Source organism: Muscardinus avellanarius (assembly GCF_963383645.1).
Source record: "Muscardinus avellanarius genome assembly, chromosome: 15".
Taxonomy (NCBI): Eukaryota; Metazoa; Chordata; class Mammalia; order Rodentia; family Gliridae; genus Muscardinus; species Muscardinus avellanarius.
The window spans coordinates 15571660-15599419 of record NC_137801.1 but is presented as its reverse complement, the minus strand read 5'-3'; the positions used below and the strand labels follow the sequence as shown (position 1 = coordinate 15599419).

Here is a 27760-nt window from a genome sequence, read left to right as displayed (position 1 = left end):
TGCTTAAAATGTTTATGTGAAAGGTGAAAGTGTGTAATTTAAAATCAGTATACAGTATCCTGATGTTATGGCCATTTGTGCTTCTGGGCATTTCTGTGGAATGTCCAATCCATTCACTATGATTCTCTTACCCATGTTGGCCAAGGACTAATATGACTGCTAGCACTTGTCATTGATGAATAAACAATTGCTAGACATCAGACCCAAGCTAAACCAATCAGAAATTCTCCCCAAGCTCTTACATATTTGGAATGAAAAATCAACAGAATAAAAGAATCTCTGTGTGGCTGAGTCTCTGCATCAGTCTGGACAGGTTATATTGTATGACCATTTCAAGTAACGGTGAGAATCTTGGGAGTTTTCAATAACAAAGGTTATTTCATTTTCACAAAATGTCATCACAAGATGGTAATGACAGACGAAAACAGCTATTCAAGGACACAGAATGACCAGGAGTACTGTTGCATGCCTGTAGACCCAGGACTTAGGAGACTAATACAGAAGTATCATAGGTTCAAGGTCAGCCTCAGCAACTTAGGGAGACCCTTAACAATTTAATAAGACCCTGTTTCCAAACACAAAACCAAATAGGGCTGGATTACAGCTCAAGGTATAATGCTTGTGAGTTCAGTCACCAGTACACCCCCATCCACACACATGACACAGACTACTGGCATAGCAATAACCTTGAATGTGGTCATCATTTGCCAAAGAAAAATGTGAAGTTTCAGAGGCCCTCACACGAGTAATTAGCTGCTCACCATGGAAGTGACCCATCATTTTTCTTCATAACTTATTGGCAGAAATTTTCACATCCTCATCCACACAACTATGAGGCAAGTTCAATCCCACTATATATCTAGAAGGTACAAAGTAGAAATTATCTGAACAACACTAATGACTCATTCTAAGAGAATAAAGTGCATGAGCCATAACACCCATATTCTGTCATGTAGACTGGGAATCAAACAGATTTCCAGAGGAAATTAAAATTAAGAGATAGAGAATTTTCCTCAGCTCTTGTTTTTCAAATCTCATTTCCACCTTGTACTGAACGGATTCCTGCCTTTACGAGTGGGAGATCAGTAGTTCTGAGTGGAGTCATTTAAACATAGATTTTCAGCATGCTTGGCATACATCATTGCCTAGTCTAGGCCTAAGGAATACAAGGAAAGAAGGAAGTGGTGCTTGTTTTCTAGGATCTCACAGTGTGATGCTAGGAGACAAATAAGTATCCCAATAAAAAATGCAAATGGTGATACAGGAGTTTAAAAAAGGAGAACTCACCACATTGGAGGTATCAGGGACCACTATTTGAAAGTGAATTTTGAGCCGGGCATGGTGGTGCACGCTTGTAATCCCAGCATTCGGGAGGCTGAGACCAGAGGATCACGGTTCACGGACAGCCTCAGCTACTTAGTGAGGATCTCTGCAGCTCAGTGAGACCCGGTTTCAAAATAAAGAATAAAAAATAGGGCAGGGGCTGTAGCTCAGAGGTCAAATGCGCCCTGGGTTTCATCCCCAGACCCGCCCCCCCCAAAAAAAAGTGAATTTTGAATCATGTGTTATAGTTTAAAAAAAGGGAGTGGGTAGTAGGGAAGGGAGAAACCCAGGCAGAGGGAACAGTGTGTCTACAAGTATGACTTTACTAGAGAAAGCATGGCATTTCAGAAATAGCAAGGAAATAGAGAACACATGAAGGACAATTTAGAGATTGCTGCAAGAACAGGTGTGGAAAACGCAATGCTTGAACCACAACAGAGATAATGGTATCTCATCCAAGTATAATATAGTGGTGTGTGTGTGTGTTGTTGTTGTTGTTGTTGCTATTGTTGTTGTTGTTTTATATAATGACCTTAGGAAAGTTAATTTCTCTGTGAAAATAATACTCAGTGGCCATTAGGTCTGGTAAGTTCTTTAAGATTGAATCCTCTGGTTATTTTTATCTGCCATGGACTTAATGAAAGCTGACATAAATGACCTGAAACAACACACCACAGCTACACATGCAAGGATTGGAAGAAATGCGGCATTAGGGACCATGTTGTTGGGATTTTCATATAAACATTGAACTGTCTATTAATAATGAGAAATGCCACCTCAAACATATCATGTAATGTTACTGTAATCAACACTTTACACATTTGTCTGTGCTCTCAGACTCTATGGTCATTTGGCAATACTGACCTCAATGGATTGCTGTGAGGATTAAAATGAGCTAATTCATGAAAAGTTCTTAGAATCATAAAATGACTTTTTTTTCTAAACCCATTAAAAGGTTAACTTTTATATATTTAGAAAGAGAGGAGACAATGAATTTTTCAGTCTTCTTCTAAGGACTGGTTAGATAGTAGTGCTGATTACTAAAATGTTGAATTAAAAAGAACCAAAGTGTGTGTGTGTGTGTGTGTGTGTGTGTGTGTGTGTGTGTGAATCATTTCTGGGTCTACTTTCTGCTTCTCCCCATGGATATGGATGTCATATGCATCTAATGCTCCTCGCTATGTGCCAGTGGCTGAGGACACAAGAGTCACAACACAGACATAACTTTTGTCTTCAGGGAGTTTGGGTGTGGGAAGTTCAACGTATCTGAGGAATAGACCCTTTTAGCGTTATCCTAAAGTGTCGAGAATCTACTAATGCTAATAAGATGAATTCAGAATAAACCTTCCTGTGTGCGTGGAGAACGGAAGGGATGTAACCAGCGGTGGAGAAAGGGGAAAATGGGCACAGAAAACAAAGGTGTTGAAATGGAGGGAAAATGAGAGGGAAGCCAGGAGCATATCAAGGATGACAGACAACAGGAGGCGGATTAAATTCAATTTAAAAGAAGGGAGAAAAAGTCAACATTCCTCCAGGCACTCTATCCGGGTCTGGACCACTTGATCAGGCTTCCCCTGTCACTTCCGCACGCTGCGCTCCCTAAAAGCGTCAGCTGCCCCAGCGCATTGCGCGGCGCGGCGCTGTGACGTCACAAGAGGGCGGGACTTCCGCCGCCTGTGCCGACTTCCCAGGACCCTCCGGGCGCGCTGGCTGCCTTGCGGGCAGGCAGGTGAGGTGGTGCCGCTTTCTCGGGGTGACTTTGCCTGATGGAGGCAGGCACGCGGGAGCCCTCTGCTCTCCAGGGTTCCGCGCGAGAACACTGCTGCCGGGGCCAGGCGGGCGGCGGCGTTGGAGATAGCGGAGCGGGACAGCTCGGGGTCCAGAGCTTGGACGGGAGCCCCTGGAACTGCCGGGTCGCGGGGCTCCCTATGCTGCCAAGCGCTGCCCGCTGCGGGCGAGTCTTCCCGCGGCCCCATGGGCGTGCTGGCCTAGACGTGGGGCCCCGTCCCCCAAGAAGTGGCTGGCGGGATCAAAGTCTGCCTGGGGATCTTCTTTGCACCAGATGCCTGGTGCTCACCTCGCTTTCACCCTTAAGATCTTAACTCTAAACTCACCTTGGGGAGTTTCTCTCCGCTCAAGCCGATTGATACCATTTGGTTGCTTCATTCATTTCTTCCTTGCAAGGAATTACTGGACAGTTGCGTTGTGTGTCCTGTGTGCCAACACTGGGAGAGTTCCTAATCCACCACCTGAAGCCATAGTTTTTAGCCTTTTTAGTTCTGATAGCACATCCCTATGGAGACACACACACACACACACACACACACACGAAAAATCTTCAGTTCTTCAAATGTCTTTCTAAAATTAGATGTGTCTGATGCCTCGTTGGGTGTTTAAACACTTTTTTTTTTTTTTCATCTGAAGGTGAAAGGGCTGAGGAGCTAAGTCCTGATTCCCAGCATGTAGTATTTTAGGGGAAATCAAGAAAACACAACAGGTGCTTTTTGAAATTTTACATTTAAACATTTTATATTTTGATAACCTAAGGCCTTCAAACTATATAATCTTCATTTAAAAAAAAACACGGATGCTCATCCAGCATTTTCTCACTTAAAATAATTAGATCTTTAGTATTAAGCATATAATTTTGAAATATACTTTAAATCTATTTCAAGCAAAGGGAAATTAAAACTTTTAATAAGTATTTAATATACAAGGAGAGTACTTTGTACAAAAGTGAGAAATACCTGGCTTTAATTGATGTCCAGAGTCTTAAAGTTGCTTTCTGGCACATTAAAAAAATGTGTGGATGTGTGATTAAAATAAAGTTTGATGTAATACCTGGTGAATTAGAGGCAGCCAAGGAGTTATAGGAAAAATGTCTTTTCAAGACAATTCAGATTCATCCTGAGTGTTAAGAGTGTGTTTTAGCTTTATATTTTCTCAGTAATAGTGATGGATTTTATATTCATCAGATATGCTTGGTTTTCTGACCCAGTTGTACAGGTTTGAGAAGACAAATGGCAGATATTCAGATAGGAAGACGAGAAGAAAAAAGAGAGTTGTGAAATTGCTAGTCTTATATCCACTTATCTAGTAGAAGAAGCTTAGACAAGACTATAGAATCTTGGTGCGAACATATACTTATTCCTTCAGACTTTCTCCTACAGCATCATACAATTTATTAATTAAATTCTTAAATATTACATAAAAATTTGAAGTTATATGTGACTGGAAAATAGTGGAATAGGAGTTCAAAGACTAGAGAATAAGTTTTTGCCATAAATGGCTTTAAACAGAGAGATAAAAATCTCTGACCTTCAAGTTTTTACTCTGTCAATTGTACTGCCTATTTTGCAGGCCTTGGTAAGATCAGATGAGAAAGGATAAGAATATACTTTTCAAATGAATAGAACTACAGAAAATAAAGTGGTTTTGTTGCAAGTGGTGAGATCAAGTCAGGATATAGAAAACAATTACTTCCTCTGACATGTTATTTTGGAGAAAGATGGGATAGAAACAAATAGTTATAAAATACCTTCTGTTTAGCCAGGCGTGGTGTCACATACTTGTAATACCAGTACTTGGGAGGCTGAGACAGGAGGATAGGGGTTTGTGGTCAGCCTCAGCTACTTAGTGATGCCTTCTGCAACTTAATGTGACCCTGTTTCAAAATAAAGAATAAAAAATTAGTCTAGGGGTATAGCTCGGAGGTAGAATACCCCTAGGTTCAAGCTCCAGCACCACCATGTGACTATTTTATATGTTGACTTGCAGTTGTTTGTTTTGAAGTTTACATGGGGCCATGTAGTATGAGTCCTGATTTTTTTTCAGACCACTTACACAAATTGCAATTAAATAAATACTTTTATAATGAAGATTTTATATTTTCTTTTAAAAACCTTTGCTTTGAAGTATAGTGTTACAAGAAGTTGCCAAAAACTGTAGGAAGGTCTCCAGGCACCTTTCAGACAGCTTCCCCCAGCAGTAACTGAGCACTATGAGGTCTGGCCATGAGGTCATGACAGAGGAGCACCCAGAAAGAAAAACAAAGGAACAAAGAAAGAAAAACACCTCTTGACCATTGCCCTGCCTCAGGATGACCTGGCCACTGGCATACCAACCAGTGGCTTACATGACTACTCCCGTGTCTCCTCGCCCTCCTTGCCCCATAAAAAAGTCTCTAGGCTGTAAGGAGGCAGGCTTTCTGACTCTGTGGGCTCTTTCCCTGGTCAGATGCCTCCTTCCAGGTTTTATTCCTAAATAAAGCCTGTTCCCTGCTATCAGATGTTTTCTTTGCCCCATATACTCGAGCAGTAACAGCTTAAATAACTATAGTACAAAATTAAAACCACGATATCAGCATTAAGTAAATATACAGTTTATTGATATTTCACCAGTTATATAAACATTCATTTGTGTGTGTACACAGGTCTATGCAACTTTTATCACATGTATAACTTCTTATAAGTACACTGTAGTCAGGATACAGAATTATTCCATCACCACAAGACTTGCTGCCCCTGTATAGTCACAACCTTCTTGTTCTACCCCAATCTCTGACTCTTGTAAACCACAAATATCTCCATCTCTATAAAACTGTCATTCCTGGGCAGTTGTATAAATAGACTCATACAGTATGTGACTTTTGGAGACTGGTACTTTTTTAACTCATAATTCCTTTGCGATCCACCCAAATTGCATGTTATCAGTCATTTTTTTTCTTTTTCAGCTAAGTAGTAGTCCATGGGATGGCTGTCTTAATACTCTGTCTAGTCATTCACTCATTCAAAGACAATTGGATTGTGTCCAGTTGGGGTCTATGATGAATAGAGCTGCCATGAGCCTTTGTGAAAAGTTTTTGAGTGAATGTAAAGTTTTTCTTCCTCTGGACACAATGCCCAAAAGTACAATTGCTAGATCATATGGTGTGTGTTTAGTTAATTGATCTGACTTCTTTAGCTTATTGATATGGTGAGTTACATTGATTTTTGAACATTGAGCATGCCTAGAATAAATTTTATTTGTGGTATATAATTCTCTTTATAGTTTTAGAATTCAGTTGAGTTATATAATTACACATGTGGTGAGATTCAAAGTGATACATTTTTATATGCACACAACATCTTTTGGTGTGTTTTCCTCCTATAATTCCTTTTATACATTGCTGGATTCTATTTACTAATATTTTGTTAAAAGATGTATCTTATCATAGTTTTTTTTTTTTTAACTGTTTTTGACTGATTTGGGTATCAGAGTAGCAGTATTTTGCAGGGTCTTTTGAAGACTACCCAGACATTGCAGTACAAGTTTTTTATTTTTTATTTTTTTGTCATTTGCAGTTTCCATAAGCATAAAGCAGAATTTCTAGTAGCAAAGGTAAAATGAAAACATATAATACTTAATTAAGAAAAAAATCCCTTCCTTTATAAAGTTAGAAAACCACTGACAGATACAAATAAACACTTGTATTTAGCAAAATGGGTGTGCCTCGATTGCACAAATTGTATTCTCACTTGACTTTCATCCAGCCTAGATGTTGATGCTTATCAGAATTATTTCATTCAAGATTTCTCATTGGCTGAGGCTGAAGGTGGAGCCATCATTCTTCAGCAATATATAGTTGCAACACTATTTTCTTTGTTAACCTGACAGTTGCTTGCAGAACCAAATTACCTTGGATTTTTAGGTAAGAAAGAATTTGGATTCTCATGCCTCAGGTTTTCTTTTGCTTCTTTTACAAAATGGTATGGGTATCAAAAATACAAGAGTGAAGGAAAATGGAAGATGCCTTAGAAATACATATGTTAAAGCTGTGCTTCTTAGTCCTATTTTATTTGAACTGTTTTAGAATTATATTTACTTTTTTTGTTTTCCAGTTTTTATATACTGTTTTTGAGGTTATATCTACTGGACTTCTCATTAGTGTTGTGACTGATCAAACTCCCAAGATGTTATATTTACTTGGAGTTAAGTATTTGCAAGTTGAATGTATTTAATAACTTTGAATTCCCCTCTGGTAAAAGTGTTAAGTGTGGCTAGTGCCTTTTTACAGTCAGTGCACTAATTTAATACTGTGTATAAATGCTCTATCAATATTGTTTCTAACACATTATAAATGTCAGAAGACCTTTATAAAGACACGTGTTTGTGATAGTTTTAGACACTAGGCTACAGTGACATTTATTAGTGAATTAAAAGGAAAAGTGAGTGACATTTACTTAGTTAATATATTTTGACTCAAGAGTGGTCTCTGCTGGGCGTGGTGGTGCACACTTGTAATCCCCGTGCTTGGGAGGCGGAGACAGGAGGATCACGCAGGTTCGAAGCCAGCCTAACTTCTAAATGAATTTTTCTATTTTCTTAATATTGTTAGTTAACAAAAATGGCTTATAACCGGGCGTGGTGGTGCACAGTTAGAAATCCCAGTACTTGGGAGGCTGAGACAGGACGATCACAGGTTTGCGGCCAACCTCAGCTACTTAGTGAGGCCCTCTGCAACTTAGTGAGACCCTGTTTCAAAAATAAAGAATAAAAAATAGAGCTGGAGGTGTAATTCAGAAATAGAATGTGCCTGAATTCAATCACCAGTAGTGAAAAAAGTTTATGACTGGTTAAACATGAAAAGTAGAATATATATATATATATATATTTCTTCCTCCCTAAATTCACTGCAATGACAGCATAAACAGAATAGAAGAGGCAACAGAGTATCAGACTAAAGAAGAGAAATCTTAGAAATTTTAGAAAGCAAATGGATAAATTAAAGCCAATTTACAAAGTAAAGCAGTCTTGGTTGAATAAAATATTTGCTCATAATACTGAACTACAGTTTATTTAATCATTCCCTAATGTTGAGTCATTATATAATTTTTAGTGTCTGCATAATGGTTTATCGTAATCTACTTAGCCATTCCTCCATTAATGACCATTTAGGATCTTCAGCTTTTTACTATTATAAACAACATTCCATGCATCAGTATTAAAAAATATTTTTAATTTGTTTTAGAATCAATTCCTTAAGTGACTAAGTCAGAGTGTATGCCTTTTATGGGTATTAACCCATGCCTGGGTTGCTTTCCAAAGGCTGTTTTCATTATTACCATCAATATGTGGAATTTCCCACTTCACTGTATTATATTTAAGATGTTCAGTCTAGAGAGAGACAAGTGGTGCGCAGGTGAATTTCTTGACTGTAAAAAGAATGCTGTTATGAGATAGTATGCGCTGAGAGAGTATGCATTACACAAGTAGCAAGTTTTACCAGGTAAACATATTACCTGGCTGCTGTTACCACTGCCAACTAAAGGTGAAGTTAGGGAAAGATGAGATTTCCTTTACCCGGGGTGCTCAAGAAAGACTTCATGTAGGAGGTAGAACTTGAGCTGAGTCTAAATTTGGTAGTTACATAGAGGAAACTTTACATAGACGTAGAAGTTTATCATTTTGGATCAAGAGAAAGAAGCCATGGGATAACTTAAATGGTGAGCTAACATAAAGAATTACTAAACTATAAAATTGAGAATGGAACCAACATGTGATCCAGATACACCACTCCTGGGTATCTTTCCAAAGGGACTAAAATCAGAAATTCATAGTAATTATGCATATCCATGTTTATAGCAGCCCAATTCACAACAGCAAAATTATGGAACCATCCCAGGTGTCCATCAACAGATAAATGGATCACAAAATTATGGGATATACGGTACACAGAGGAATTCTACTCAGCAATCAAGAAGAACAAGATAATGTCATTTGCAGGAAAATGGATGGACTTGGAGAATATTATGCTGAGTGAGATAAGCCAGTCACAGAAAGTGAAGGGTCATATGTTTCTCAAATATGCAGAAGCTAGGGAGTGATCAGGAAACCAGAGAGACTTCAGATAATGGAGGAGAAAGTCCAGTGGAGCCAGGGAGGTGATCTAGGGGAAAGGGTGAAGGAAGAGGGAGGATCAATGAAGGAATCACTTCCGTGGATATTACATACATCTGTGATAATCCCAATACCAGTCTCAGTACCCTGTGTGGGGAAGGGGAGGAAGCCCACCAAGTGCTGTGTGCATCTACGTCACTGTCACTGTGAACTCTAACGCACCAATAAAAGTTAATACTAAGCTATGATGGGAGAAAAGCCATAAAGTTACTGTACAAAAGGTCACTCTACAAAGGTACCTTAGGACAAAGAAAAGTACTCAAGGATGGACAAAGTTGAGGGTTCAGACATCAGTGAAGTCGTGGTTGCAGAGTTGTTCGTGGCAGAGAAATATGCCGGGTTGCCTAAACCAAAGCTGGTGCCCAGTTACTGTAGCTGAGGGTGTGCAGAGGGAGTCGCGGAACTGATGCAGGTCTGAGGGCAGGACAAGTGGGGTCTGTCTTGCGAGGGCCTTAGGGAACAGGAGAGTTGAGGCTGGCAGGTGAGTGTAGAGGGAGTGGCAGCACCACATTAAGTATTGCTGTAGCTGGAAGTTGGAGAGGCCTCTCTAGACAGCAACCCAGGGAGCTATTGGATCTGGTCGGGGCCAGGCAGCTCCAGGCTGCTGTGTGGGACAAAGGTCAGGTGCCTGGCGGCCCTTCAGAGCTTTTGACTTGAGCATGTGATCCGAGGAAAGGGAATGGGAAGTAGCTGGCTGGTATGGGGAGCTGGGGGATCCGAGGAAAGGGAATGGGAAGTAGCTGGCTGGTATGGGGAGCTGGGGGATCCGAGGAAAGGGAATGGGAAGTAGCTGGCTGGTATGGGGAGCTGGGGAAAAAAGCACACGGCAACCAGCCAAATTATGGCGAAAGCTGTACCCCGTGGGCACCAGTGTTTTTCAACTTTGGCAGCATTGACCTTTCAGGCTGGATAGTTGTGAGGAGCTGTTTAACAGCACCGTGGCCCCTAATCACTCTAAGTCAGTAGCTCCCCCGCCCCTGCATTGTGACAATGAAAAATAGCTCCAGATCTATCTTCTGGAGACGAAATCGTAACCCACTGCGTTAGAGGAATTTCATAGCCTGAGCAGCAGAGGGGAGAAGAAGTAATGCTGTCCAGAAACCTGCAGAGAAAACTCCTGTCGCAGCCTCTCTCCAGCCCACTCTACTAATAAGAGTTTACCATCAGATCAGCCGGCAAGAGAAAAATGTTTTAAAAGGCCGAGGAAATCTGTGATGTGAATTCAGTGAAGGTTATAAAAGATTAATTTGGACCCGAAAGGCAATAAATTGATACATTTACGTAGTTGAATAAAATATGAGCAGAGTATGGGGGAACTAAAGAAAAGCAAGGACAAGACAGACTAAGGGCCAGGGGAGCAAAGTGCTAAGATAAGAAAAAGCCGGAGGGTCCTCGAGTCTTGACTCCGGAGGGCCTTGAGTGTACGTCGGCTCACTGAAGAGGAAGGTAGACTGTTGAGGGTTTGGAGTTAACTGCTGTTGATAGACAGGGAGGACAGAGGCGGAGATGAAGAAGGTATAGAAACGATTTGGGCCTACATTTTTGCCCATGCCAAGATTACTCAGAAAGTTGTTCATGGTGTTATCTCATCCTGTTGTTGTTTTTTTTTTTAACCACCTCCATAATTTGATAATATTGGCATGTTGATAATACTTGAAAATATGCTTATAGAATTTGGGACAGGAGAGAATTGATAGAAGGAAATTGAGAAACCCTAGAGAAATTCACTGTCTTTCAGTCTGTTCAGTCTCTATGGGGATGAATACCGGGGCGAGCCATAATCTAACTTTTCACCAGCCTTCACCGAGTGAAGGTAGGAGGGCCTGTCTGCGATGAGCACAGGGCTGTGAGAATTCCAGCAGAGGAAAAGTGGAAGGTAGCCGCAGACAGTGTCACTTTAGACTGGAGAGGGGAACTGTGGGGAAGGCTTATCTGGTTTTGATTCAAACTCCTCTGTGGTCTTTTATTTCACCAACTCCCTAAGTAGTACCCTTGCAGTTTAGTTTATTTTTAAATCCTGTAATCAGGAATAGCTGCCAGGTGCAGTGGCACATGCCTGTAATCTCAGCTACTTGGGAGGCTGAAATAGGAAGATCACTAGTTTAAGGCCCACCTGGGCACTTTAGCGAGACCCCATCTCAAAATAAAAAATTTAAAAAGGGCTGAGGTTGTAGTTCAGCAGTAGAGTATCCCGACACCCAATCCCCAGAAAACCCCTCCCAGAAAAAGAACAACTAAATGGTCTTTTATTTTCTGTATTGCCTGTGGCGTTTCCTTCTGGGTATTTTGAAACTCACCCTTTTTATTCTTCAGTATTGCCTTTGGCTGGAGGTTTTATATTTTACAGTTTTTCTCTCTTTATTTAGAAATGGACTCAGAAATCAAGGAAGAAATCCCTGTTCATGAGGAATTTTTTCTTTGTGGCGGAGTTGAAACCCAGATTCTAAAATGTGGACCCTGGACTGACCTCTTTAATGATAAAAATGTCACCAAGCCTAAGCTGCTTATCTTCATTATTCCTGGTAAGTATAAAGGGTGGGGAGACTTTATGCAGATAATCATAACCATTTTACGTATTTAAATACAGATACTTTATACAGAAAATCATAAATATTTTTTATTTTTAAATTACTATTGGGTAACTATAGAAAATTTGGAAGGAAATAAAATTACTCAGTTTAATCATAACAACCTCTTTTAATTTTTCGGTAGCTGAGTTTTTTCATTTGCATTTATGTATATTAAGTTATCTATTATATATATATATATATATATATATATATATATTTTTTTTTTTTTTTTTTTTTTTTTTTTTTGCGTGATCTTCTGGTCTCAGCCTCCCAAATGCTGGGATTACAAGCGTGCACCACCATGCCCGGCTAATATATACCTTTTTTAGGTGCGTGACAATTTGAAGTATACCATATATACAGTTTTATAATTTGTTTTTAATTTTTCTTTATATTTAGAGCCTTGTCACTATTTTTAATAGCTTTTAAAAACTTTTTTCCACCTCATTTTAAGATGATTATGTGTTGATTCCAGAATGTTTATTTGTTCTGGGGTTTGTAGCTGGTCTTTTGTGACTTTTGCTAGATTATTGTTGACAGAATGTTAAGGATAGATGTTTGGTTACAAATATGCAGAGTGCTTTTTGTGTGAACTGCCAGTTTAAAATCCTTTCCCAGTTTTCAATTGTGTTATCAATATTTTTCTTATTGATTTTTAATAGGCTTTTTAATTTATTTCTTATCTTTTATAATGCTGGGGAAATGTAATACTCTTTTTTGTTAAATTTTGTTCTTCCTATTTTCCAAGGCAGGAATCTTTCCTTGATTGTCTTTTGACTTCATTTGTAATAGCTTTTTATTGTAAAGAAAGTTTCAGCCAGGTATGGTGGCACATGCCTGTAATTTCAGTACTTGGGAGGCTCAGACAGGAGGATCACAGGTTCAATGACAGCCTTGCCAACGTAGCAAGACCCTGTTTCAAAACAAAACAAAATAAAAAAGGCTTAGATTATAGCTTGGAATTAAAAGTTCAATTTCCAATACCACCAAAAATAAAAAAAAATTTTAAAAAAGAGGGAAGGAGGGAGAGAAGAAGTGAGTTTCATTCTTAGAGTGATCAGAATTACTAGTCTCTTCCTTTAAAACTTCTGGGATGTATGACTTTCTTAGAAAGGCCTTCCCTATACCAAGTTCATAAAACAATTCAGTCATGTCTTGCTATGTTGTTATAGTTTTATTTGTAATATTTAAGTCTGATGTTTCTGGAATTTAAGGGCAGGGACTGAGGATGAGATGTACTTTTCTTCCTCTTCTCCTTAGATGGCCTACTCACTGTTCCTCAACCATGTTTTAAATGGCCAGTCTTCACTGTCCCGCAGTGCAATTCGATCATGAAGTAGACTGTCCTGTTTGTTTCTGTGTTCTCTGCCTCTTTCTGTATTTTTCCCGTTATTTAATAGCTACAGCTTTATGATCCCTTTAAATATCTTTTAGATCTTGTCCTTGCTTACTTTTATTCTTTTCCAGAATATTTTTTTGGCTTATTTGGCCTCAGAATTTGCTATGGAGGAGGGGGAGCCCTCATTAGGAGAAAAAGAAGTTAAAGTGATGTTTAAAAAAAAAAAAAATCACAGTGTTTTTAGTTCCAACAAATATCCTCAGAGACAGATACCTTCAACACTGATGTACCTCTCTGGTCTTTACTTCACATTTCTAAATGTAGTACTTATCTTACTTTTATTTGAGTTTTCACAATTAGATATTATCTGTTGACTTTCTTCGTGAAAAGTAAGGATTAGCTAATAATCATGTAACCCTTTTCCCCAGTCTCTTAAAATGGTTATTTTGCAGTTTGGGAATTAGATCAATATCCAGTGCTTTCTTATTATGACCATGTTATCTTTTATTATATCACATTATATTTAGAAACGCCTGTAGAGTATTATGATTGTATTTCTTGGGTTCATTATTGTGTCAGTCTTTCTCTTTTTCTTTTCTTTCTTATTTTTTTTTTATTTTTTGGTCTAGTTTTTTATGTTTTAGTCACTCATTTACTCTAAAACTGTTCCTTAGAAACAAAAAGCAGGCTGGCCATGGCTTATAAAAAGTTATTGGTATCATTCTGATTTTTGTCCTAAATGAAACTTTTCTCACACCCAAACTTTTAAAAGGTTTCCTTTGTTCTAAGTTTCTGAGGTTTTACAGTGAAAATCCTTAATATAAGTGCTTTTTTCTTTTTTAATTTCTTTTTCTGTTTACAGTAGTGTTTAATTTTCCTTAAGTATTTGGTAATCTTTTACTATCAGTTCATTTTTAAGAGGAAGATGCAAAAACCTGATGGGAGGTTTTATAGTTAGAGTTAGTACTGTCCACAGGTGTTCCTAGGGTGGCCAGCCATGCTGGTTTGCCTAGGACAGTCTTTGTTAACATCCTGGCAGCCCTGGGCAAAACAGGAAGGTTTGTGCTCTTGAGTGAACCTCGCCCTAGGGTTTTGTGGTAGGAACCCAGCATTTTCTTGGGAGGTTTCCAATTTCCGGTATCTGTAACTCTTTCTTTGGTTATTCAGTTTTCCCAAGAAAGGAATCGTCCAGTGTTCAGTTTGAAGAGTGGAGGCCTGTCTGCTAACTTTCAGAGCTGAACAGGGGAAAGGAAGCGTTGGGAGTTTCAGTGACACTTAATCAGCCTCTTCTCAGGGTGGTTCTTCCATGCTCAGCTGGACTGAGTTTCCTGACCCAGAATCTCTTTTTGATTTAACCTCTTCTGGGAATAAACTCCCAGTCTTCTTCCAGGATGTAACATTCTTTTGGAACTCAGCCTGGTGGCACCTATGAAAATAAAAAAATACACATACTTTCCATTAATGAGGGAGCGTTTAAGTTGTAAGCATGGCAAATGCTATTTACTGGGACAGAGACTGGGAGGTAGGGTAGGGTAGAATCGGATAGGGTAAGGAAAATAAGTACAATAATTATCTTGAACTAGAAAAAGGACATTCTCCCAAGCCTAGCAGGAAGAAGTGGGAAAACACGTCAGAAGGACATAAGTCGCTCCTGACTCCTGATCTCTGTCTTCTAAAACTTGAGGTCTCCGGGCATGGTGGCGCATGCTTGTAATCTCCGCGCTTGGGAGGAGGGGACAGGAGGATTGCGCAGATTCGAAGCCAGCCTCTCTGGCTTAAGAGACCCTGTTTCCAAAAAAAAAAAAAAAAAAAAAAAATAGGTCTAGTAGTGTAGTCTGGAGGTAGAAGGGTTCCATCCCCAGTACCACCAAAAAAAAAAAAAAAAAAAAAAAAAAAAGACTTAAGGCTATTTTTGAGAATGAGGATGGTGGAGGGTGATTAGTGTCCTTGAGGAATGTGCTTAGTGTTTAGAATAGCAGGTGTGTCAGATGAAAAGAATTATCTACCAAAAAGAAGTCCATGGCCTTTTGAGCAGCTCTGTGATCAAATAATAGGTATATTGAGACTGAGTTTTAAAAGGACAGAAGATTAAGCTGGAGATGGGCTGTTAGAGTAGGGTGCCCTCTATGTTGTCCTTTGCTTTCCTGTGGTGTGGGTGTACCTGGGCATCACGTACACTAGGCACTAGGCAAATGCTCTACTACTGATCTATATCCCCAGCCCAGATTGTGTGTGTGTGTGTGTGTGTGTGTGTGTGTGTGTGCGCGCGTATGTGTGTTGCTGGGGATTGAATCCAGGGGCATTCTACCTCTGAGCTACACCCCAGCTCAATTTTTTATTCTTTATTTTGAAACAGGGTCTGACTAAGTTGTGGATGGCCACTAAGTAGCTAAGGGCCACAAACCTGGGTCCTTCTGTCTCAGCTTCCCAAGTACTGGGATTACAAGTGTGTGCCACCACGCCCAGCTCCCAGCCCAGATTTTAATATATCTGGCTAGTAAAAAGATCTGCCATCATGGTTCTTTGGGATTTTTTTTGTTTTTGCATGTGTGTGTGTGTGTGTGTGTGTGTGTGCGTGTGTGCATGCTGTACTGGGGATGGAACCCAGGGGCCTTCTTCTACCTCTGGGCTATACCCCCAGACCTATTTTATACAGTCTCACCAAGTTGCTGAGAGCCTTACTGAGCCTTGTCTTAGCCTCCCAAGCACTGGGATTACAAGGTGTGCCACCATGCATGGCTCTTGTGGAAGTTGGTGTCTGACCTGGGAATATCACCTGAGAGCTTATTAGAAATGCAAGTTATTAGACCCTGTCCTTGACCTTCTAAACCAGAAAGTTTGGGGGAGGGACCATTGGTTTAAAAAGCCTTCCGGGGTATTGTGATAAGTACATCTGCTTTAGGGTTGGGCAAAGGAATTAGTTGCTTAAGCGTAATGTAGAGAAAGCCCTTTAGATCTGATCATGCTTGTGAATTATGGGACAAAGGTGTTAGCTTAGGCAGTCCAACTAGATTTTGAAATCTTCTACAGTATGCCATAAGTGCTACTGTCATTTAAGGGTCAGAGTTTCCAGGGAATGTGTGAGCGACAAAAAAAGCTGACAGGTGGTGGTGGACGGCTTGAATATTCAAGGAGGAGAGGTTTTAAAGTTAAGTGAAGAAGTTAAGTGAAGAAGTTTAAGTTTTAAAGTTAAGTGAAGAAAGTTAAGTGAAGCAGTCAGTCTACTTACTGCCCTACTTAGTAGACACTCTACTTCCCCACCCAGAGTGGCGTGTGTCCTGCATCCTGGCGTTGGGGGGCACTGTTGCACAAGTGTCTGATCCCATTGCAGGACATGAGGTGTGAGGGCAGAGTGAGCGGGCCTCTCCTGAAAAGGCTCCACAGGAAGAGTCCCTCGCAGCCTGGTCTGAGCTGGGGCGGGGGTAGAGGCCTTCAGGGAGGCGCTGTGGATGAAGGGAGTGAAAGCATCCCCTGTTTTATGATCTTGCTCAGGGTGCTTCGGCATTTTCAGATTACAGTTTGTTCCTGGGGTTCTTTTATTTGCGCCCTCCTCTTCTCTTGGCTGCACTCTGACCTTTGCCCTGGATTCCTCAGAGCTGTAGGCTGGCGCTGCTCGTGAGTTCATGGACCTGGTCTATTTAAACTGTGGGGGAAATTAGAATGTGTGTGTGTGTGTGAATTTTTTCAGTTTTTCCCTTTACCAGTTTATTAGTTTATTATAAAAGGTATTAAACAGGATGCAGATGAAGAGACGCACGCACAGGCATGGGAAGGGGCAAGGTGCTTCTGTGCCCTCTCTGGGCCTGTCACCGCAGGATTCTCCATGTGCTCAGCTATCCTGAAACGCTCCTCAAGCCTGACCTTTAGTTTCTATGGGGCCTTCTTGTGTAAGCATGATTTCTAATAACCCAGCAAGGCCCATTTGACCAGCTTCTGCGTCTCTCTGTACAGCAGTCTTGTCTCCAGGGCATGTCCCATGACATACTATCTCTCAGGCATGGGAAGTCAGGATTTTTGTGTGGTCAACTCCAAGACTGCAAGGCAGAGGAAGATTAGAGTTTCTGTAACCCACATTGAGGAACAGAAGTTCTAGTTTCTCTGATTTGCTTTGAGGGAGGGAGTTAGAAGTCAAGAACTATGGACAAAAACCAAAATGTGTATGTGTGTGTGTGTGTGTGGCTACCCTCTGGTTTTTGAACTAAGATCTATTTATCAAAAGGGAGGATATACAACTTAAATGATACTGCTATATTATTTGAATCCCACTCAGTCATTAATAATTATTGATCCTTTATATTGAATATGAGGACATGAAGATTATCATATTTCAAGGATTATTAAGCCACTATAGATAATATACTATGTCCATCTCCAAAGACTGATAACACTCATAACAGTATATAGCATAACATATTATGTCCATCTCATAACACTTTATCTTAAGTCAGTGTGTGTGTGTGTGTGTGTGTGTGTGTGTGTGTGTGTGTGTGTGTGTTATACTGGGGATTGAAGCAAGGGGTGTTCTATCTCAGAACTATACCCCCAGCCTTATTTTATGTTTTTATTTTGAAATAGAGTATCACTATGTTAGCCCCATGCTGGCCTCAAACCTGTAATCCTCTTGTCTCAGCCTCCCAAGTGCTAGAATTACTCTGCAAAATAATTTTGCTTTGCAGCTAGCAAAATTAGTTCTTCAGTTTTAAGTTAATAATGATCATAAGGGATGATATATTGGAATCCTCAAATTGAAGAACTTTTCATTTAGTTTCATTTTTTTCTAGTGAACCTTAAATGTAGAACTTCAGGTACATGATATTGTCCCCAGACTTTTCTTTCAATAGTGAACTGAGCAAAAGGGGCCAATTTGAGAACTCACTATACAACATACTAAATTGTTATAATTCCCAAGTGATACTGTGGGGATAATAGAATCATGTGAAGTGTCTTCTGCTGTGATTACAATAATTGAAGATCTAGCAAACAAGGCTCTGTAGAAGACCCCAAAGGTCTGTCCACATGACAACCTTTAGGTGCTGAGCCAGATTAACTTGATATCTGGCATTTTTGTCCCCTATAACATTAACTGGAAGTCATAGCTCTACAATTGCATTGAATAGAGTTCATTGACTGTGTCTAGAGATGATTACTACAGTCTGTGTTATACTTTGGGCATTTATGACTATTATGTATTCAAATATGTGCTTATAGCACATTTTGATATAAGCTTTTGATGACATGTTTTACTTGCATTTTTGTATTGGAATTTCCCCCAACATCCCTACATCTGGAGAGCTCTCAGATAAGTAGGTAGGTAAATAGACCAATATTGTTAAGCCCCTCTAATAAGCAAATAGATCGATAAGCAAAGAAAGCCCCTCTAATATTCATTGTGCATTTTTCACCAGAAAGTTTAGTACATGGTACATGGTTAATAAAGTAAAACGTAAGCCCTAACATTAAGTGATGAAGTATAAAGCGTGCAGTGATGTTTAAGCATTTTGCATTGCGTTTTCTACCGCTATTTTTGGATCTTCATGTTTCTGCCATGTATTCAGTTTGAAAAGACTTATATGAGTATTATGCTCAACCCAACTACAATAAACCATAGTTACTTTTTTTTCTTTTTGGTGGTACTGGGGTTCCTTGGAAGCCCTTCTACCTCCAGGCTACACTCCCAGACCTATTTTTACATTTTATTAAATTTGGAAACAGGGTCTCCCAAGCCAGCACGCGCGGCTGGCTACGAACCTGAGCGATCCTCCTGTCTCTGCCTCCCAAGCGCGGGGATTACAAGCGTGCACCACCACACACGGCTATAGCTACTTTTTAAAAAGTTAAACTTTTAAGCTGGGCGTGGTGGCGCACGCTTGTAATCCCCGCGCTTGGGAGGCTGAGACAGGAGGATCGCGCAGGTTCGAAGCCAGCCTCAGCTACTTAGTGAGGCTCTCAGCAACTTAGTGAGACCCTGTTTCCAAATAAAATATAAAACGGGTCTGGGAGTATAGCCCAGAGGTAGAAAGCCTCTGGGTTCCACCCCTAGTATAACCAAAAAAAAAGTTAAACTTTTAGATTTTTGTGTTTTGTTTTGTTTTGTTTTTTTATTGATTGAACCCAGAGGCATTCTACTCCCAGCTCAATTTTATATATCTTATTTGGAAACAGGGTTACACTAGGTTGCTGAAAGCCTCACCAAGTTGCCGAGGCCAACTTTGAACCTGTGTTTCTCCTGTCTCAGCCTCCCAATTACAAGCGTGTGCCACCATGCCCAGCTAAACTTTTGGGTTTGATTAGGAATATTTACCCAATGAGAAATAATTGAGAAATAATGAGAACATTTGTGCTTTTCTACTTAACTATACAGACAAACAAGAAGTAGTGGAGCTGGGGAGGTGATGGCCTGAGTCGGAACAGGTGTGATGGAATGTGTAGTGGAGACCCAAGGGAAGTCAGTGCTAGCTCACCTTGGTTAGGAATTTTGCATTGCATTCCCAAAGCCTTCAAGGGCTCAGGTACTGTGTATTACACACTAATAAAAGATAGCAATGGGACTGGAGGGGTACCCACTCTTTTGGATGGTTCTACCTTTCACCTGCACCAAGTCTCAGTTTCAAGTATATACTGACTATGAACAGTAGAGAAGACATCAGTTAAGTATGATAAGGATAAGGCAACTGCCCACCCGGAAGGCCCCGGAGGTCCAGGCCCCATGGCCCCAACCCCGGGCGGGTGGGCGGGTGGGCGGGTGAGGGCGGGGCACCCTTAGGAGAACCCCCTCCTACCCGGAAAGAAAAAAAAAAATTTTTATCGCTACTGAATGCCTGATCCCACATCCTCCCCAAACCACACATACTCTCTTCTCTTATTTAAAAAAAAAAAAAGGGGGAAACGAAAAAAGAAAAATATTCAAGAGGGGTTAAGATGGCCCAGGCGGCAGCTTGAATATTGAAGATGCAGACAAAACATTTCCATCTGAACTGGAACTTTTGGAAAAATTCCCCTCGAAGGAGGACTGCTGCTTCTCGACATCATTAAGAATCCTAGACATCACCTGTAAGGAGAGAGTCTAGTGGAGACCTAGGAGGAAGGCGGTGGCGGCAGCAGTGGCCGAGATGGTGGTAGAGACTTGGATTTGGGAGAGGCAGACATCTGATCCAACCCACTCTGATCCTCTGAAGAAATCACCCCAAAGGTCGAATGCTACTGTATCGCATGTAGGAACACTGGACATTATGCTATATGGGAAAAGAGCTTGGGAAAGATTTGAAATGGTGGAGGCAGTCACATTGTCAGTGGCAAGTACTCAGGGGAGGCAGAGATCTGACATAATACACCTGGAACTTTTGAAGAAATTACCTCAGAGGCAGAATACTACCACCACGCACCCTTGGGAACGTGGGACAACCTGCTGGGTGAAGAGGGTGCTCGGATCAGAGCCTGCTGAGGGGTGAGGCCGGGGCCAGCGAGGCCGGGATCGGAGCCTGCTGTGAGGCAAGGCTGCTACTGAGGCCTCCGAGGCCAGGATCAGAGCCTGCCGAGGGGTTAGGCCAGTCCCGGGGTCAGCGAGGCCAAGATCAGAGCCTGCCGTGAGGCAAGGCTGGTACTGGGACCTCTGAGGCCAGGATCGGAGTTTGCAGAGGGTTTGGGGGCCGGGGCTGGGGCCAGCGAGGCCGGGATTGGAGCCTGCCATGAGGAAAGGCCGGTGCTGGGGCCTCCGAGGCCAGGATGAGAGCCTTCTGAGGGGTTAGGCCAGTGCCAGGGCCAGCGAGGCTGGGATGGGGCCTGCCATGAGGCAAGGCTGCTAATGAGGCCTCCAAGGCTGGGTTCGGAGCCTGCAGAGGGGTTAGGCTGGTGCCGGGGCCAACGAGGCTGTGATCAGAGCTTGCCGTGAGGCAAGGCCGGTGCTGGGGCCTCTGAGGCTGGGATCGGACTCTGCCGAGGGGTAAGGCTGGGGCCAGCGAGGTCAGGATCAGAAACTTCTGTGATGCAAGGACGGACCTGGGACTTGTGAAACCAGGATAGGAGCCTGCCGAGGGGTTAGGCCGGTGCCAGGGTCAGCGAGGCCGGAAGAGGAGCCAGCCGAGGGGTTAGTTCGGTGCGGGGGCCAGCGAGGCCAGGATCGGGGCCTCCCATGAGGCAAGGCCGGTGCTGGAGCCAGCGAGGTCGGGATCAGAGTCCTCCGGGTGGCCAGGCCACTGCTGGGGCCGTCAAGAGTGGAATCAGAACTTGCAATGGGGCATGCACAGAGAAATAGCACAGAAGATAAATCCAGATGCTTCCCCTAATTAGCAAGAACTAGGAGGAAAGGGGTAACAGGAGGAGGTTGAGTAGTAGAAAGGGCCCTATTGAGAAGCAATTAAGGTGAACAATCAGAGGGGAGAGGATGGGGGAGGATGGAATCTCTTTAAAACTCATGAGGTGTGTAAACAATTTTATCAAAGATAATCACCAATTAAGCATGGGATCGAGGGGCGGGAGGGAATGGGATGGGGATTGGATGAGGGCTTATTGGATGATATGTGCTTGTATATCTTCTCAAGTCTTGAATTCCAAAGTGATGTATGATTACCAAAAAAAATTTTTTTAAAGTATGATAAGGATGACGGTGGTTATTTATATCAGTATATCAGAACCAGTTCAAGTGAGGGGAAGAAAACCTGAATGTATGAAGAAACAGATAAATCAGTTGGAGAAATAGATATTGATGGAAGTGGTCTAAAGACTTTAAACATGATGGTTGCAGGATGAAAACCCATTTCATGATCTCTTTCTTCTTTAGAAGTAGCAGACTGAATTTTCTTTTTTTTCTTTTTCTTTTTTTCCTTTTTGCAGTACTGAGACTTGAACTCAGAAGCATTCTACACCCCACAGGTGTAGGTGTAGGGCTACACCCCACAGCCCTATTTTATTCTTTATTTTATAATAGGATCTCACAGATTGTGGAGGGCCTCACAGTTTGCTGAGGCTGACTGCAAACCTGCTATCCTCCTTTCTCAGCCTCCCAAGTACTGGGATTACAAGCATGCACCACCATGCCTGGCTTGAGTCTTCTTCAAAAGGATCATTTATTCAATTTCTCTATAACAAGACCATGTCAAAAACACCTTCTGAATATACACAAGAAAATACCCATGTATTAGTTCATGGTTTTTTCCCTCAAAGATCATATATACATACATACTTGGGATAAATGACAGGTCAGCAATGAACAGACTCCTTAAAGTTTTTTTTGTGTGAGATCCTAACACTGAGTTGACGGGTCTGTTTGTTTAGTTTTCATAAAGCTTAATAACTGAGCCAGTGAAACAAATCTTGAAGGGCCTCACAGGCAGTATTAATGATTTTAGGCTTACCAGATGACAATGGGAAGCCACTCAAGGGTCTTTTGAAAAGGTGTGTGACTAGAGGCTGGGCATGCTGGAGCATATTGTAATCCCCGTAACTTGGGAGGATTGAAGGTTTGCAGCCAGCCTCAGCTACTTAGTGAGGCCCTCCACAACTTAGTGAGACTGTTTCCAAATAAAGAATAAAACACAGGGCTGGGGGTATAGATAGATTGGAGGTAGAATGGCCCTGGGTTCAATCCCTCATACTGCAAAAAAAAAAAAAAAAAAAAAAAAAATGTGTGTGACTACTATAGGAAACCTGGTGGGAAGTAATAATCACTTACGGAGAAAAGTAGACAAATTTGGGGTGCCTTTTGTTAGATAACATGACAGGATTTATGGGTCAACTGGATGTGAAGGACAAGGAGAAACCAAGAATAGCTCCTAGTGTTTGGACTTGGTTTATGACTGGTAGTTCCAGTCATGGGGCTGGAATAGAGAGAGCTTATCTGAAACAATTGGAGAAAAAGCAGGAACAAAAATTTTCTAAGTTATTATTTACAGACTTAAAGTAGAAAGAGCATTAAAATTAACGTATATGTATAAAATGTTCCTGGATTTGTAGAGGACAGTGTGAGGAGAAGTAGACCTTTCTTTTCCAGTCTGCAAATTATCTTATATGGATTCATTGCTTTGATTAATCTAAGCTCTTGGTTTCTGTTCTTAGGTAACCCGGGTTTCTCTTCCTATTACATTCCATTTGCAAAGGCTTTGTACTCTTCAACAAACAGGTCCTTTCCAGTTTGGATCATAAGTCACGCTGGACATGCCTTGATGCCCAAGGACCAGAAGATTCTCACAGCATCGGAGGGTAAGTCTTTGTTAACTCTGCTTTGCTTTACAGTGAAGGGCTGTTCTTGCTTCTAGAGAGCATGCTAAGGCTAAGAGTTGTACCAGTGAACACCCGTGCTGTGGCATGAGGCCCAGGGTGCCGCATTTTGTTAATTTTAGGATTTTTAGGGGTCTTAACTGTTCTGCAGATAATTTTCTGTAAAAATTTGGGTAGATCAAGCAATCCTTGTGTGACTTGCCTTCTTTATTTAAACAACTATGTATTCATTGATATCGTATTTACAAGGTCGCAGGAATAGCAGAGACAATACTTTAAAGAAGCATTCTTGGGCCTAAGGATGTAGCTTCATACTTGCACATTTATCTAGCATTTGTAAAGCCCTGGGTGTACCACAGTAAATTTTTAAAAGAAGCATTTCACTCATGCTTTGAGAATGATCACATAGCACGTCCTGGCCTCCCGATGATATGTCTGTCTACAGAGCAAGCAAAGTAAACCCACAGTGATAATTGGTGGAGTAATGGTTGTCTTACTTAGGCAGTTGAGGCTGCTGTATCAGAATTCCACAAACTGAGCAGCTTATGAACAATGTACATTTGCTCTCATAGCTCCTCAGGGCATCAAAGTCCAAGATCAAGGCACTGGCCAGTTCAGGGTCTGGTGAGGACCTGCTTCTTAACTCCCAGGCACTCTCTGGCAGTGCCGTGAGAAAAGAAGCAAGCTCTCTTGGGGACTCCTCTTATTGTAATTATTTTTTATTGGTACATGGTAATTGCACACGAGAGTAACATTCATATACGCATCTAACATTATTTTCTCCATTTCCCTCCCCTCTTCCCTCACCTGACCCCTCACCTTCCACTCTTCTGGTCTCCTAATTTTCAAAGGGTCCTTTTCTTTCCTTTTTGCTCTCTAGCTTCCACATGTGAATGAAAACGCGCAGCCCTTGATTTTTTGAGTCTGGCTTATCTTATTTAGCATGGTATTCTCCAGTTCCATCCATTTTCATTGATGAACTTAGACACAAAACTGCTAAACAAAATACTAGCAACACACATTTAAAACCACATCAAGAAAATGTTACCCACACTGTGACCAATAGGGTTTATCCCAGGGATGCAAGACTGGTTCAACATACAAAAATCAGTCCATGTAATTCATCACATAAACAGAACCAAAGACAAAAATCACGTGATCATTTCAATAGATGCTGAAAAGGCATTTGACAAAGTTCAACACCCATTTATACTAAAAGCACTGCAGAGAATCAGAATAAAAGGAACATATCTCAACATCATAAAGGCAATATACAATAGGCCCACAACCAACATCATATTAAATGGGGAAAAACTGCGAGAATTCCCTCTAAAAATAGGAACAAGACAAGAATGTCCATTATCACCATTTCTTTCCATATAGTACGTGAGACTCTAGCCAGAGCAATAAGGCAAGAAAAGGAAATCAAAGGAATACAAATAGGAAAAGAACTATAAAACTATTGCTATTTGCAGATGACATGATACTATACCTAGAAGACCAAACAAACTCAATCAAAAGGCTTATAGAACTGATCAACAAATTCATCAAAGTGTCCGGATATAAAATCAGTCTTAAAAATTCAGAAGGCTTCCTGTATGCCAACCATAAATCCACTAACAAAGAAATCCAGAAAACATTTCCACTCATGATATCCCACAAAACAATGAAATACTTAGGAATAAACCTAACCAAGAAAGTAAAAGACCTCTACAGAGAAAATTATAAAATATTTAAAAAAAAAAAAAAAAAGAAAAGATGGCCGTGGTGGCACACGCTTGTAATCCCCGGGCTTGGGAGGCTGAGACAGGAGGATTGCACGGGTTCAAAGCCAGCCTCAGCTACTTAGTGAGGCTCTCAGCAACTTAGTGAGACCCTGTTTCCAAATAAAATATAAAATAAGTCTGGGAGTATAGCCTGGAGGTAGAAAGCCTCTGGGTTCCACCCCCAGTACCACCAAAAATAAATAAATAATAAAACATTGAAAAAAGAAATAAAAGAAGACCTTAGATGATAGAAAAATCTTCCATGTTCTTGGTTAGGCAGAATAAATATCAAGATGGCCATTCTTCCAAAAGTGATCTACAAATTCAGTGCATTACCCATTCAATTAACAAGGTCATTCCTCAAAGACATAAAAAAAACAGTTCTTAAATTCATTTGGAACAAAAAACCCAAAATAGCCAAAGTCGTTCTCAACAACAAAAACTATACAGGAAGCATCACAATACCTGACTTGGAACTATACTACAAAGCCATAGTAATATAAACAGTATGGTATTGGCACAAAAACAGACACATAGACCAGTGGAGCAGAATAGAAGACTCAGAAACAAATCCACACACTTACAGCCAAGTGATTTTTTATAAAAGGGCCAAAAACATACACTGGAAGAAAAAAGATAGCCTCTTCAACAATGGTGTTGGCAAAACTGGTAAACCACATGCAGAAAAATAAAAATAAACCATACTTTCTCACCTTACACAAGAGTCAGTTCAAGATGTATCAAAGACTTGGAAATCAGACCAGAGGCCTTGGAGCTCCTTGAAAAAGGCATAGGTCCTACACTTCAACATATAAGCACAGGTAAAAACTTTCTCAACAAGATCCCAAAGACACAAGAAATTAAAAGGAGAATCAATATGTGGGATTCTATTAATCAGAAGAACTTCTGTACAGCAAAGGAAACTATTGAGAACCTCAATAGAGAGCCAACAGAATGAGAGATTTTTTGCCAACTATTCCTCCGATAGAGAACTAATATCTAGAATATAGAGAGAACTCATGGATAAGAGAATAAATAACCCAATCAAAAAATGGGGAAGTGAACTAAATAGATACTTCACAAAAAGAAGAAATTCAAATGGCCAATAGATGTATGAAAAAATGTTCAACATCCTTAGCAGTCAGAGAGATGCAAATCAAAATTATCCTGAGATTTTACCTAGCTCCAATCAGAATGGCAATCATTCAAAACACAGACTACAAATGCTGGTGAGGACATGTAGAAGTGGGAACTCTTAATACATTGTTGGTGGGATGGCAAATTAGTGCAGCCCCTTTGGAAAACAGTATGGAGGATCCTCAGAAAAATGAGAACGAACCTACCATATGACCCAGCAATACCACTTCTGGGTATCTACCCAAAAGAATGGAAACCAAACTACCAAACGAATTCCATGTGCATTTGTGTTCATAGCTGCATAATTCGCAGTTGCCAAACTATGGAACCAGCCAAGATGTCCATCAACAGATAAATTATTACAAAATTATGGTATATGTATATAATGGAATTTTACTCAGCCATAAAGAAGAACAAAATTATGTCATTTGTGGGGAAATTGATGGAACAAGAACACTATGCTAAGTGAGATTAGTCAGTCACAAAAAGTAAAAAATCGGATGCTCTCCCAAATATGTAGAAACCAGGGAGAAAAAGGGTCATAGGAAGAACTCCAGAGGAGGAAGGAGAAACCATAGAGGAGCAAATAAGGTGACCTAACTGAGGGGTATGGGAGGGAAGAAGAAGGAAATTCCCTAATATCCATGATATACATTCATAAACATAGCAAAGTCAATCAGTAAGCCAAACATGAGAAGGGGGGAGGGGTGGGAATTGGGGAAGGGCTAAATGAGTGATGTGTGCACATATGCCTCTACCATCTTGTACTCCATTAAGATGTATGACCACAGTGCACCAATAAAAAAAGTAAAAATAAATGTTCTAATTCTAGCTTTGAAAGAAAAAAACTAGGGCTAGGAGTATAGCTCAGAGGTAGAATGGCCCTGTGTTCACTAGCCAGTAAAACACACACACACACACACACACACACACACACACACACACACACACACACTCACAGTATCTGCTATGTGTCTGAATTTCTAGGAAATATCTCTAATTTTTGTTTTAAATTGACATCCTATTTATAATACTACTTTGAATATAATTATTGCTGTTTGTGCTGTTCATGTAATACTAAGTTAATAACTTAGTAATTAGAGCCCAAGTTCCTCGCTACTAATGAGAACAGTGCCACCTAGAGGAGTTAGCCCAGAGGGCACCACAGGACCTGAGGAAGCTGCTAAGTCTAGAGGGGTGAAAGGGCAACTTGTCAGCATCAAGGATATATTCACAGCTGACTAGATTATGTCTGTAGTGCTGCAGGGGAATAAGAAGAGATAGAAATGCCTGCCTCTACCTTTAGGATAAGGATTCTGAGTAGCCCACAAGTTCCCCAAGGGTGGGGTGGGGCCCTGGGCCTCACTAGCCCCCAGTGGAGTAGAACAATTGTGCTCCTGGCATGTGTTTTACTATTGGAGACTGTGTTTGCAAGTGTGTGCTACAATACATTGCTTTGCAAAGGCAGGGCAGAT

General features: G+C 40.9%; 1 protein-coding gene across 3 annotated transcripts in view; it reads left to right on the top strand.

Moving 5' to 3' along the window:
* Window positions 1-11629: 11629 nt before the first annotated feature.
* LDAH (lipid droplet associated hydrolase) overlaps window positions 11630-27760 on the top strand; it is a gene marked incomplete at both ends in the record, with an annotated part of 80359 nt that continues 64228 nt past the window's right edge. For 2 of the 3 annotated variants that reach the window (XM_080711231.1, XM_080711233.1), the window contains 2 exons: window positions 11630-11783; window positions 23221-23364. In XM_080711231.1, the coding sequence (XP_080567357.1) occupies window positions 11630-11783; window positions 23221-23364 (298 nt within the window). The remainder of the gene's footprint in view (window positions 11784-23220; window positions 23365-27760) is intronic. The other variant, XM_080711232.1, reaches the window with a different exon arrangement.